Here is a 14,453-nt window from a genome sequence, read left to right on the forward strand (position 1 = left end):
GGGTTTGGGGCTGTCTCCAGCTTGCTTGAGGGAATCTTGGTTTAATTAAAGTATAGTGCCTTGAATAAAAATGATTGACTACATTACAAACCTTGTTTATGACTTCTGCAGTAGCTTTAGTGAGATGGATAAAGTACCTTAATGCTGATCATGCTGCTCAGCCTCTCTCCACTTCAGCTGGGAGCTTGGGAGCACATTGCATCACCCAGCTCTGGGGATTTATTGTTCTCTTAAGAGACTGTGAAAGTCCAAGTGCAATGTCACAGCTCCACAGCAAAGGTCGTGTTTTCCTTCTCAAGAGGAAGCAGGGGGTCCAGCTGGAACACACATGGCTCTAGGGTGTGTGGTGACGTCCACAAAAGTAGATAAAAATAAAACAATTACTCTTACATTTACATTTTAAGGGCCTCTGAGGATTATAAATCTATACACTGCAAACAAAACTTTCCCTGGGTCAAGATCAGCACATTTTCTAACTAAAAGTGATCACCTTTTTGAACTAAATTTGTGTGACTTCTTAGTAGGTTTTTAGCTTCTGCATTTTTTCTCAGTTTGTGGCATGAGAATCAAATTGATTTTAATTTTGATAATCTTGTTCCATTTTAGATTGTAAATTGCTTGTGTTGACTTGGGAGCAAATGCCTGGGTTATTTCTAATGAAAATCCTTCTGCTTATGAAAAACAGACTATGGAAGCATTTTAGGGCAAACCATTGGAAAGCATCCATTGGTCTCAAATAGTTTTGATACAGACATTTAATTTAAGATCATTTTAGAATGGTATAAAGGCATTGATCCTCTGAAGAAGAACTCTGGGGAGATTCCTCCCTGTGCAAGGGGGCAGGTGAACAGCTGCAGTGGGCATCAGCTGCTTCCAGAGTGATTTGTATCTGTGCTGTTCTCTAGTCAAGAACTGCTAAAGCAAGATTTCAGGAAATGTATTGTGGAGAGAGGAGTGGTTGTCGTTAAACATGGGCTTCTAATTTTGCTGCAGATTGTGGCCTCATAATGATTTCTAATCTCAAGCCTCAGTGTTCCATAAAACCTTCACAGGCGAGTGTCTCTCTTTGAACCATGGAGATGTTACTCAACCCCAAGATGTGGCTTCACAGTATTGAAATAAAACTCAGCTCTGGCAGTAAATGTATCCCTGTATCCAGAACAATTTTCCTTCCCAGAGGCTGAGGCACATCCAGTGTGGTGGCAGGGATGGCTGGAGAGCCAGGCTTGATGGCAGAGCTCCACTGATAAAAGCAGAAGCTACAAAGGAGCAAAGCTTGACTCTGCTAGTTACATGGAAGGAAAGATTGACTTCCCTGGGCGTGTGCCTGGCACGGGCACAGCTCTCTGCTTTAGTGGTTTAATGTTATCACTCACCCTCCTCCGAAGCCTAAGGAAAAATTACAGCCTCGTAATTCAGGCATCTCTTATTTATGCAGTTTCAAATACAGAAAGAACCTTGCTCAAGAACTGCCATTAAAAAACCCCACCCTTTTTTGTTTCAATGATGAGATGTTTATGACAGTCTGGACTATCTACTTTCCAAAGTGTCCAGGGTTCAAATGAAATATCACCCTCCCATAAATCTCACACACCTCATGGGTGCTGTAAAACCAGCTGCACTGATGGCGACACATGGTAATTCCAACAAGCAGGTAGGAAGTTTTCAGCACCAAAATTTGGGAATATTGGTGAATAGAGATCAGAGGAGATTGTGGGTGTGTGCTGAGGAGTGGTGGCTTGCAGATGGCTGACCCACAATGTAGGGCAGTGTGCGTGTGCACTCTGCGTGCTCTGCACGGGACATATGCTCTGGGGTTTCACGGGTGAGTTTGTAGTCTCCAGCAATTTTCAGCTTCCACTGTGGTTTCAAATATCTACATCTTTTTCAGGCTGATGATTTTTCCCAGTCATTTATCCCAAAAGCACTTCATCCTGCTTAATCTGGGTCATAATTGACATGGGACTTGTGCTGAAGCAGACACGGCCGTAAGTTGTGTTTGAGTGGGCTGTTAATGGAGGGGATTTAGTTACGTGCAGTAAAACACAGCAAAGGTTGAAATAAGTATAAATGTTAAAATAACAGATGAATGCAGGGTCACAGTCACGACTTGGACCCAGAAAAAGACTCTTGAACACTTGTCATGCTCCTGCTGTCAGCTCACAGCTGCCTTTGGCTCTAACGAAGGCGTGAAGTTGGAAATTTCGGGTAAGGAAGCTGTTGGAATTGGATCCTGTTTATTGCAGATCAACAGGATGTCTTTGCAAGTATAAAAGACATATGGAAAAGTCCACTGTTATTGCTGTACTTTGTTCTGTCTCCAGATGTTTTCCCTCCTGCCCCGCTCCAGAGGCTGAAAGTGGGAAATGGTTTTTCATTGTTTCGAGCTGGTGGTGCCAACATCTGCCTTGACGTTTCCCTGGGGAATGATATTAGCACTGCTGAGAGTTTCTATTCATCACTCGTGTCTCATTTGCCTTTTTTTTCTTTCTTTTTTTTTTCTTTTTTTCGAATACGAGACAATGTAAGAGCATGAAGTTTCAGCCCTGCTCAGTTATTTTGAGGGGTGAGAAGTCAAGGGAAACACTTGAGTAGGTGCCGAACTAGCAGGACTTAGGAGCTGCCTTATTTTTAAAGGGCTACAAGTGAGGCATTAAAACATTGATCTGAGCTGATGTTTTTCATTGAAAGAAATAGTATTTGTGAGCTCGAACATACTTGAAGATCTCAAAATGCTTAAAATAATTCTGTTTTCTTAGTACACATTTAATCCATCATTAGTTCACAGTGCTTTACTCTGAGTGAGGGGAAGGGAACCAAATGAATATTTTCATTTGGAACTGCACTTTGCTGGTCATATATGCTCATAATGGTCTTGTAAAGACTTAATTCCATAGTATAACTATGCAATTAACAGCAATTAACTAACTTGTTGATCAACTTGATAGGTGTGTAAATCAGTGAAGTTGGCCAAAGTGTTCGCTGCTAATGAAGGTGCTTTTACTAGAAATGCAAAACAAAATAGCATTTTTTCCCCAAAACTTCTGTACTTCTTCTTATCAATAAACAGCTGTACAGTATCAGATTAATCTTAATATACTAATGAAATTTATTATATTAATGGCATTATTATTTTTAGTCCTTAAATCTGAACTTTTAAATAGGAATGAACGTTGAAGAAAGTTTGGGCCAGAATTCTCAAATGTAGACTAAGACTAGATTCTGACCTGGGATTCCTTTACCATCAGACTTTTGTGTTTTTTGGTTCATCAGCTGGAAGAATCTGTGACCAGAGCCCTTAGGTGGCAATAGTGTAAATCTTAGCAATGTCTGTTCATGTTTAGGGAAGGGTTTTTTGAGAAATCTGTTGGGTCCAAGAGACTGAAAATTGTGTAATATCTCACTGTTTTGCCTGTTTCTTTGTGCTTTGGCTGTTGTTTGGTTGGTTGCAGTTATTTACAGCTCACTGCTGGGTTTTTTTGAGATCCTAGCAAGAAATTCCACAGGCAGCTGCAAAATCTATGTTGAATCAATTTTAGGAAGACTGATTCCCTAACTAACATATTTCTTCCAGCTGAGACTGGTGGTAAAAACTGTTCTGCAGATACTCAGAGAAGGGGGTGGGAAGTTTTCCTGACAAAGATGTCTTTTTTGTGGGTTCTTGTGGTGCCACAGTCAGGTGGTTCAGGTATTTTAGGTACGTTGGTGTCATGGTTTAACCTCAGCTGACAACAAAGCACCGTGCAGGAACTCATTCCCCTTCCCAGCAGGATGTGGGGAAGAGAATTGGAAGGGTAAAAGTGAGAGAACTTGTGGGTTAAGATAAAAATAGTTTGATAAATTAACTACTACGACTACTACTACTACAACAATTGTAACAAAAACAAAATATCAGGGAAAAGCAAGACCTAAAGCCCAAGCATTTTTATTAAGAAACATCTTTTTTGCCTTTTTTTAAGTTTCTCAGTGTGAGCCTATGAGCCCAGCCTTTACCAGTTATGCTGTTCCTGTTTATGTGCAGAAAGAATAGAACCAGGAGTTTTAAAGCATCAGTACCCTACAGACAAACAATACAATTTGGTCTTCGGTTTTCCGCCTTTCAAATGTTAAGAGTGTAAATATTGCTTAGATGACTCATTTTGTAAGGAAATAGTAACATGTTTCTGTTAGAGTTTTTGTCTGCAAAGCATCGAATTCTCCTGTGCATTGGGATTAAAACAGCTCGTGCAGATCACAAGTTTTCAGATCCACGAGCTGTGAATCGGGTTTATCTCTTCCTCCTGTAAACCTAATTTGTGTGCTGGAGATTTTGTACACTGCAAATTCCTTTGGGGGTAGCAAGGCCAAAAGGTTTTATCGAAGCAGCATTCCCTTCTAATTCTGTGGAAATGTTTGGAGTTAGATCTGATTTGCTGTGGTCATGCACTCCCTACACCTCCAGCAGGTGCTTCCAAATGGGGAAAGAGTTTCAGTTCACCTTTAGACATTTTAGGGAGTTAGCTGGAAAGTTCTGTGAATTTCTCATTGTAATCGGCTCAGAGCCAGCACAGAAGTGTGGATTGGACTCCGGGAATGTAACTCAGAGTCTGTTGTTACTCTCATTGGGCCAAAAAGCCCACCTAAGCTGTTAAATACTGAAGAGAGAGAGCAAAGAAACTCCACATTTTTCGACGTGTTGCAGCAAGTACGAGACTTGTCTCTGTACTGCTGTCATGGTTTGAAAGCAAAATGAGTGAGAGGCTCCAAGTCAGAAATACAATTTAATAAGAATAAAGGTAAAAAAGTAAAATAAAATAAAATAAATGCAATAATACAAAAGACCACTGATAGAGTCAGAATACAACCTGAGCAGGGTGGTGGGAGCAGTCCAGGTGAGGTGCTCTTCCTGAAGCAGTGATCCTGTAGAAAGGTCTGGTAGCTCTGCTCCTCTGGGAATCCAGTGGCTCAGGGCTGCTTGTCCTGTCCCAAATCCCAGATTCTCTCCACGTGGGAATGCTTGGCTCCTCCCCCTGGGCAGAGCATCTCACGATGGGATGATGAGTTGTGAAGTGGGTCCTTGATGGCCCATTAAACAGAGATAACTCCTGGAGGGAGTTACCTGTGAGTCCTGGGCCAGGCGTTGATGGGCCATGAGCAGAAGAGCCCAAAGGAGGGGCTTGGGAAAACACTGCCCCACCTGGTTCCAACAGCTCATGAAGATGGTGATAGAATAAATACTTGTGTACATCCTACACTACAACCCAGGACAACTGTGCTTGGCTTGGTTTTGTTTTTTTGTATTATTTTCCTTCTTTATTAAAACATTTTTGATTTTTCAAGACACACTCGATCGTGCCATCTCACTAATTACTCTTAGCCATGTTTCTGCCAGGCTGGCCCTCAGAAGTGTGGGTATAACCCATAATTTACCACTTGGTTGTGTTTCCCTTTGCACTGGTGTAAATGCTCTTGTGTCTGTGCTGTGTTTGCAGGTCAGGATCGCAGTGAAGCCACTTTGATAAAGAGGTTCAAAGGTGACGGTGTCCGGTACAAGGCCAAGCTGATCGGGATCGATGAGGTTTCTGCTGCCCGAGGGGACAAGTTATGCCAGGACTCCATGATGAAGCTCAAGGTGCAGTGAAACTTCTCCATGTTACAGTCAAACGGAGCAAATTTCAGCCTGAACTTGCACTCATTCTCCTTTCGTGACACTGAGCCTTAGTGTGGTTAATTATGTATTGAAATCAGTCAATTTTGCATGAACTCCTGCCTGGTATTGCTTATCCTGGCTTAATTTTAATACATTATCTCTGAGTTCTGTAGTTACTCCGTGATTGACACCACTGCAATTTGTCCACAAATTACAAACAACACACTGCAAATTGAATAATTTTATTATGCAAAAGGGGAAGTAAACGACTGTGGAGGAAAATGGGATATCAGAGCATTTTCTATGACATTCCTAATCAACTACAGCACTGCCTCTGGCAGTTGCCTCCTGTTGAGTGATGGGTGTAGGCAGCCAGATTTAGGGGGAAATGGCGTCCTCACTGGGAGGAGGGTGTCTTGCACCAGCAATGGCAGGGCTGATGTGTTACAAAATCAGGCAGTGCACTGAGAGGATGTGGTGTGAGAATGTAAAGAGGAGTCCTTGGAGTTTTGGGGATGAAATGAAGCCGTGCCAAGGGCAGATTTAGGTGTAAAGTTGGAGTGTAGACAGAGTCTGAAATACCAGTGGTGTCAAGGATGAGCTCTCTGGGCCTGACAGACGTCCCTCTATGGCCCAGTCTTTCTCAGAGCTGAGAGTTCCTGTAGGAATCATTCTGTCCTTCACGTGTTGGAGAGCTTGAGTCACTGGGAAGGAAGGAGAGGTTGTGTTTTCCTGGAGTGCACTGCAGGCTGTTCACTTCCCACCTCCCCTCTGCATTGTGGGGTTACAAACCAGGTCTAGCAGCAAACTCTCTGCTGCTTTTTCCCTTTTATTTCCCTCCCAGCCTAGAGAGCTGATGGATTTTCCATTGCTGTTTTTTTTCAGGAGGAGAAATCGCTAAATGGTGTCTGGTGCACTACCAGCCTGCAGGGTTCCAGTCCATCCAGGAGGAATGAGTTACTCATTAGGGAAACAGCACGGGGTGACACTCAGCTCGTGGTTCAGCAACCTAAAAGCAAGATCTGGGAGATAATTTACAGATCAGTTTTATGGCAGGCAAAAATTAATCCGCTCCAAAAGTTGCTCTGTTGGTGTGTCAGATCTGCCACAATATTCCCACCTGATTTAAATGTGTGCTGGGTGTTTCTCATCATTTCATAGTTCCTGGCACGATGGGGAGAGTTGTTCACTGTTGTGCTGCACAAACCTTTTTGTCTCTCTCCTCCATGAATTAATGGTTCCACATCTCCCAGGTGCCTAATACCTGTTTGCAGGTGGCAAGATTGATCTAAACAACACTGGGAAATGACTAAACCTGTTAAAGGAAGGGAATGTTGGAAATTAATTTTTGAGAGCAGAGCGTTAATTTATGGGCTCTGGACACCCATTGTCCCATAACATGAATTTTGAGGCCACCCATAAAGTTTTGGGGTGGCTTTTGACATCAGATCCTTGTAATGGCAACAATGAAGGTCTGAAAACATAAGTTAGTTGTTTTTCAAACAATTGGAATTGCAGAGAATCAGATAAAGTCTAAATATTTTCATTTCATTTAGGAGTACATCTGGTTATATTTGATCTCAGTTCAGTGTTACTGGTCAGGGCAAGCTCTTGAGGAGGTAGAAACAGAAATTACTGTTCCAATTCTGCAGTGGGAGAACAATGCATGAGATGGTATCAGCAAGTCCTCTTACAAACTGAAGGTCTGAGATACTGAAAAAAAATAACCCTCAATACCAGTTTTTCACAGCACAGGTGTAGTTTGATTTTTAGAAGAATATTTTTCTTCTGTAAAAACCTCAATTTGCTTATACTAGATAAGTGTGAAGTAAGCTAAATTTATTGGCATTTTCTCTCCTCTGCTGCTTGTTGGGTTGTTTGTTTGGTTTTTTTTTTTCTTATTTTAAAAATAAATAAACAGAACAGCTTGTATCTGGGAAAAGTGTGCTAGAAATGACCTTCAGCTTCCATGAAAACAAATTTCATGGAGGATTAGCTAGTGCAGGGGTTGGAAGTGGGAGCACATTTGAAATGCTCTCTGGGTAGCATAAAGAGATTGTGGTACCTTGAAAAAAGGGAGGAAGCCAGAAGTAAGGAGGGGGCTGTTCCTGGAAAACCTTTAAGCTTTCCTAGAAAAGTGGTGAATTGTCCACAAGCAAATCTATGGCACTTGGGAGAGTCATGAAACCAGCTCAGACTGCTCTTTGTTTCTGCAGGGAATTGTTGCTGCGGCTCGATCGAAAGGAGAGCATAAACAAAAAGTCTTCTTAACAGTTTCCTTTGGGGGAATCAAAATCTTTGATGAAAAGACAGGGGTAAGTAAAGTTGATCGTGTGCTGGGACAGAATTGAATCTTTCCTTGGTTCCTTTAGAAGCATTTCCTGGCTGGGCAGTGGAAACACACATGAAGCATCTCAGAAATTTGATTATCAAAGGGTTATCCCTTTCATCACTTGTGAAGTGTAGCTTGTGTATTGTCAGTAGTAGAAAAATTATATTTTTTTATTAAATGAGGGGCAAAAGATACTGAAAAATTTGAGATTGTCTGTGTGAAGCAGCAAACTTTCCCTGCAGGATCTGGTGGAGGAAGTTGCAGAGGCTTTCATGCCTTAGACAGTTTCTGCCACAGCAATACCATGTTTGATTTTTTAAATTGCTCTCAAAGAAGAAACCTAAGCAAAACATTACACTACTTAGATATAAAGCAACAACACACAAACTGTTTTAATCATAATTAAGAAGATTTTTTCAGCTCTGCCTTGAATTTTAAAAAGCTCTTGATTTAATCTTTTGGAAGATTAACTATTTAACACGGTGCCAGAAATAAAACCCTACTGATGATAGATGAAATTATCTTTGCCAGTTAATTTATATTATTAGAAAATCAATGTCATTGAGCTCACTGATACATAATACGAGTAGTTAGTAATGAAAAGCTCATTTGGGATGTGTTGTGTAAAGTATCCATGCAAAAAGCTGTGATTCAGAGGGCATTGCTGGGGTTACAGAAAATAGGAAATGTCAGAATTAGGGCTGTCAGTGCAAATTGCACCCCAGTCACAGCTGCTCTCCTGAGATTAAATCCTTTTATTGGGGAAATAAAAAAAGAGGAAAGTCTATTCCTTTTGCACTTGTCTGAATGTTTCTCAAACACTGGAATTTTTTGCCTAGACTTGAGGGAAAAGGGGTCATGTTTTAGAAACAAAGGTGTGTTTTATTCCAGCTGCCTCTCCTGCAGCATCCTGCACACTCTCCTTTCTGCAGAAAGTGAGGTGGGGACATGGGAACATTCTCCCTCATTTCATAGCTCTGACATCCCATACTCTAAATCTGACATAACTATATCATCCTTATAGTAAACCTGTCACTCACCCACTGAGGCTTAGAATGAAACCCTTAAATCCACCTTGCAGTTGTCTGCCCCTGAGCTGCCCGAGTGATGGACAGGACTATTGAGTTGTCCCTCTTGCAGCAGGGCTGTGACACGGGGATGTGGGGAGCTTTTCCACATCAGTTTTCACGTGTTGTTGTCAAAACAGGAGAGTCGTGCTTCCCATGCCAAGGGTTTGGAGCAGAGGTGCATGAAATCCTCTGCCAGGTCTTCACAGCCATCATGCCTTGGGCTTTTTTCCCAGCTTGGGTCTCTCCTTGTCCCAGAGTTTCACACCCTTGTGCTGTTCATTCTTAGTGTTTCTCATCCAGCCTGTCTCTGCCTTGCCAGCCTGCAGCTGTCATCTCATTCCCGATCCTGCTGGAAAATCCCAAAAGCTGGCAAAACTGGGGGTTGTATGGTTGCTCAGCCCAGGTTTTTGGACGGGGAGAAGCTGTAAAGCGCTGGAAAAAGATTGTATTTCACTCACACTGATCTTCTGATTTCCATGTTAAACTTCAGAGTTTATAAAGTTTGGAGCCTGGTGTTTACTTTTATGCAGCAGGGAAAAAAGCAGCCTTTAATAGGGAAAAACCTGGATAATCTTCCCTTTGTTTTCTCCTCCTTTAACAACCTTCCCCATCCTCCACAATGCCTTTTCCCTTAGTTGTATTTCCATGATTTTGGAATTCTCAAAAGGGTATTTTGGAAAGATTATTCACTTCTCTAGAGTGTCCCTTCTTGACGTTTACCATTGTCTATTGCTGTCACGTCTGCCCCTGTGCCAGTCTTGATGTGCTAGAAAAGAATAAAAATATTCAGAAAAAAAAAAAGTGGGCTTCTTCATGTTGAGTATCTTGTAGGCTGCCATTGGATTTTAATTTATCACAATAAAAAATCGATTTGTAGCTCAAAACCAGCAATTTTTTTTTAAAATTGGCAGTGTCATAGCTGACTTCATACAGATGATTTAGGGGAATTGCTCCATAATTCGTTACAGATGAAGGGCTCTGGTTGGGTTACTCCTGAAAATGATAAGCAGGTTTTTTTTCTTCTTCTTCTACTTTATAGCTCTCCTTAATATGTTCCAGACATAATATTCATCAAAAAGTATTGATTTTAATAATGGTATTATTCCAGCCATCAGGAATTCTGCCCTTTGAGTAAATTTATCCATGAAGGAGATTGAGTTGAAGGTTGGAATATCATTTGGAAAGAATATATCTCACCAAGAAAAATGCAAGAAGTATTTTGCTGTGAGTTTGCACTGTAGATGCAGCATAATATGGTTCATCTACAGCCCTGAAATAGAAATAATAACAATCCTTTCTTATATTCCATCATTCCATGCCAGGGATTACACTAAAGAGGTCCCCTCATACCACTTTCCAAGTACTTGTCAGTGTATTCAGAACATGATAGCAAAAAAATTGTATTTAATATGACTAACAGGATGTTCTCCTGTTGTGTGTGTGCCAAAAATTGTCATTACACATGGGGTTTGACCCTATTAATCTTATAAATGCACCTTTTTTTTTCAGCTGTCAGATGTTTTCCATCCATCCCATTTGCTTTCTCCAGATTATGTTTGCTAAAGATATACCTTACCTGAAGGATCTAATATATATATATATATATATACACACACACACACACACACATATTCTTTTAGTTTTTACTGTAAAAAACCCCTCCCATAATTACTGCTGAAACCAGACTTTCTCTACCCAATGCCACTTGAGAGATTTCCTTGCTGCATATTACACGAAAATAATTTTTTACCATTCCTTCTGTCACATCCATCTTGGTTAGACCTCAATGCTGCAATATATACTTAATTTATTTTACAAGAGTTCTTTTATATATTTCAAAAGACGGCAAAAAATACAAATAATTGCATTGGGTTATTTAATATTCTCCCTTTCGGGATGGGATGTGGTGATTGGTGATTTGCTAAGACAGCAACAAAAGCCATAACTGTGCTTGAGGAAGGAAATGCAGATTTTGTGGAGGCCCATCATTGTTGGTTTGCTGTTCCTGAGTGTAGTTTTGTTAATCACACACATCAGGCCATCTCCCTGTGATAGCTCAGTGATGCTTCATTAGACCTGCGTGACTAATCTGGGCTCTGTAAAGAGCCTGTAATTGTCTCATTGTTTATTTATGTGGCCATAAATCTCTGTTTACTTGCAGGTTCCTTTCCAAAAATGTATTCGAAACTAATAATTAAATCCTCTGAAATGCTTGGGAAAAGATTTCTTTCCACCTCCATGGAGTGAGGTGTGCCTTTAAACTCTTATTGTCTCTAATTGCAAAATGTTGTTCATTTCAATGGTAAGCCCCTACACTGTGAAAAAGAAATGAGATTAAAAAAAGGAAATTTACTATTTGGGTCTAAGCAGCAAATTATTTCTGTTAAAGTAAAATTTTGTATCAGCTGGTGGATGTGCAAATTGCCAGAATATGCTGTAAAATGTAGCTCTCTATGAGATATTGTATAGCTAAATTATTTATCTGACTTCCTTCACTGGCCAAAAAGCAGGGTAAATCAGTGTCAGTATCTTGCTTATTTATGGGAAATACCCTAAACAGATGGATTGTAACCCAGTTGATGAGGATGACAGTCATCTCACCAATTTTTTCCTATTTTGTAGCACCCTGAATATGAGTTTCATTTGCACTGTCTATTCTCTTTCAGAGATGTTGACCCATATCCATATTGAAATAAAGCTCTTGAGGCCAGTCTATGAGACTGTAACTTTTCCTAGGAATACTCTGGTGGGATTTCAGTATTTATTGCAGAGCAGTATTGCAGTGTGTTACTCATATTTCATGAATATGATCTGTAGCCATTTTCTTCAGGCTGGCAGTGTGGAACCCAGGAAGAAAAGCCGTGTATTTTGTGTTGATTGTCTGTTCTATCAGTTCCTCCAAACTTCATTATCTTTGCTGAGGATTTTATTATCTTTGAGGGTTTACCTGCCTGAAATGCTCTAAATATTCCATGTAAGGAGGACCAGAGCTTACCTGTAGCATTCTGTTAAAAAAAAATTAATTTGTCTCCTCATGCTGGCCACAGAAGTGGTGATGGTGCTTCTGCTTTAAATCTAAATTACATCCAAATAAATTATAAACCTGGTGTAGGTGGTTACGATCCTGTTGTCCTCAGGTCGTTCTCTTTAACTGAGATCATGTTATGGCTCTGAAATGTTCCAACCAATATTATGGATGCCACCATCTTGCCCATCTTCCTGAACTTCTGAGCTCTCCTGACCTCACAGTGCAGATTTCTCAAGTCGCTTCTATAAAAACATTTTCCAGTTCTGAGGCTTTATCAGGTTTGTGCTGATAACCCCTGGATTTGCTGTTCTTCCCCATTCGATGTGAGTGACGGTGTTAATTATGCTGATAGATCGCTAACAGGACAGCTCAACTTGGCTGAAAGAAAATTTTAGCAAGATTAAAATTCTCACTGTTGGCAAAAGGGGCCTCGTTTGAAACGTATCAGAGCGACTTCTTGACTTTGCTGGAAATCTGTTGGTTCTGGCATCCCTGACCAGAAATCGAGGTACAGTCGTGGATCTGCAGTTATTCCTTGAAGCACATGTGCTGGAGCAGATGAAATGTCAAACTGTCAGAGCGTCTCTGAGTCTTTAAAAATAGAAATAAAAGAAGGAATTAATTTCTTCTGCTCTCTCCTCGCTCCACAGTGAGCAGGAGAGATGGGGTGAGGAGTTCACTGAGTTTTTGTGTTTGCCAGAGGGTGGGATTGGCCAGGAGGATGTTGGTGGTCCCTGTCTGGGACTCCCACAAGTGGGTTTTGTCCCCTTCATGTCTTTGAAACTTCCCAAAGTTCCTGCTGGCCTCTTTCTGGCTGATCTCAGGTGCAGCCCTCTGTGAGCATCTTACCCAGTCAGGATTCCACACCAGATCCTCTCACCTGCTCTCCATGGCTCTTTTCTCTGGATTTTACCTGTTCTCCTTAGATCCTCTGCTGCAGTTTTCATCTGGGATTTCCTGTGTGCTTTCTGTCCTTGATCTCTTTTTTTTTTTTTTTTTTTTTTTTCCCTGCTGTGCTTTTTGCCAGAGTTATTTCATTTGCAAACACAAATTTGGTCATTGTCGTTATCACCAGGTGATGCCAGCTTTGTCTTCTGCTCCAATCTTGATCTGTCTCTCCAGCCCTCTCCTTGCATGTTTAGCCAACAGCTCAAGCTCAGTGAGGCTAAACCAGGCCTTTTAATCCTGACTCCCAGAGGTCTCTCTCTGACCTCCTTTTCAAAGAGCTGAGCAGAACATCAGCATCATCTCTTATTCAGGCCTGTAAATTCAGCAGCCTGTTTGACCTAGTGATGTGTTTTGATTGCCACACCCAGGGTAACTCTGGATCTTGCAGAATTCTTCTCACCTGCTCTGAAATACAGCATTTGCTCTCACACTGAGAGTTAAAACCCAACCCTGTCTCTCTCTATTTCGTGTCTCAATTGTTATCCTTTTCTTTGTCCTTGACAAATTTGACTTTTATTTTTGAAATCCATTGTGACTGCCAGGATTGCTGCCTCAGCTTATTCTTTTGATCATGTCACACTTCCCTTTGCATCCCTGGGCTGAATCTGCCTTCTCTCTTTTATCAGCCCATTGCTGAATTGTTTTTTTCCAGGCTCTTCATGGCTGCCTTTTACTCTTCATCAGCTTTCGAGGAATCAATCCATAGTACCAACTTTCACCTTTCATTTATTCAGTTTTCTTAATAAATTACTCCCAAATCCCTTCCTACCCTGCCCATCATCTTTTGGAGGAATTTTTTACACATATTCATGCGGTACCCCCATTCTTATTTTTTCTTTGAAATACTCCCATGCTACAAACTTGTTTTAAACCTGGTGATGCTGAGGAGCTACTGCATTCCTGCATCCCAGAGATGTCCCAAGGGGCACCTGGACTTCAGCTCTCAAAGGTTGGAATTTAAATATAAACTCGCTGGGATTACCTTTTAATTCTTTCTTTCTTTATTTTTTTAATCAGTATTATCTATTTATAGGAACTTCTTTTGTAAGGAATGTTTGGTCTTGGAGCATGCTGAGGACTTCTAAGGGCTGCAATGTAAAAATTACCACATAATAACAATAAAGAGCAATAACTGTAAAACAACAAGGTCAAGTTTTGCACGTAGAGTCAGAAATTGTGACATTTGGGGCCTTTTCTTGTGCATTGTCCACAGCTTCTGCCTGCGAAAGATCCCTCTGGGCTGGCTGGGAGTCATGCCCTGCTCCTTGACACTTTCCATCTTTCTGCTTGTAAATATGCCCAGTAAAACATGGCATTTACTGTTCTACATGCAATAAATGTGTCTAATTAGAATATGGCAGAGGAGAGGACTTAAAAATCTGTGTATGATTCTTTATAAGGTATTTATAGACCCTGGTACTTCAGAAGGGAAACAATAACACATTT

General features: G+C 40.9%; 1 protein-coding gene across 7 annotated transcripts in view; it reads left to right on the top strand.

The window, feature by feature from the left end:
- DAB1 (DAB adaptor protein 1) overlaps positions 1 to 14,453 on the top strand; it is a 142,347-nt gene that overhangs the window by 81,314 nt on the left and 46,580 nt on the right. For all 7 annotated transcript variants that reach the window (XM_083867105.1, XM_083867104.1, XM_083867109.1 and 4 more), the window contains 2 exons: positions 5,472 to 5,611; positions 7,846 to 7,944. In XM_083867105.1, coding sequence (XP_083723231.1) covers positions 5,472 to 5,611; positions 7,846 to 7,944 — 239 coding nt within the window. The remainder of the gene's footprint in view (positions 1 to 5,471; positions 5,612 to 7,845; positions 7,945 to 14,453) is intronic.

Source organism: Zosterops lateralis (genome assembly GCF_965231275.1).
Source record: "Zosterops lateralis genome assembly, chromosome: 9".
Lineage (NCBI taxonomy): Eukaryota > Metazoa > Chordata > Aves > Passeriformes > Zosteropidae > Zosterops > Zosterops lateralis.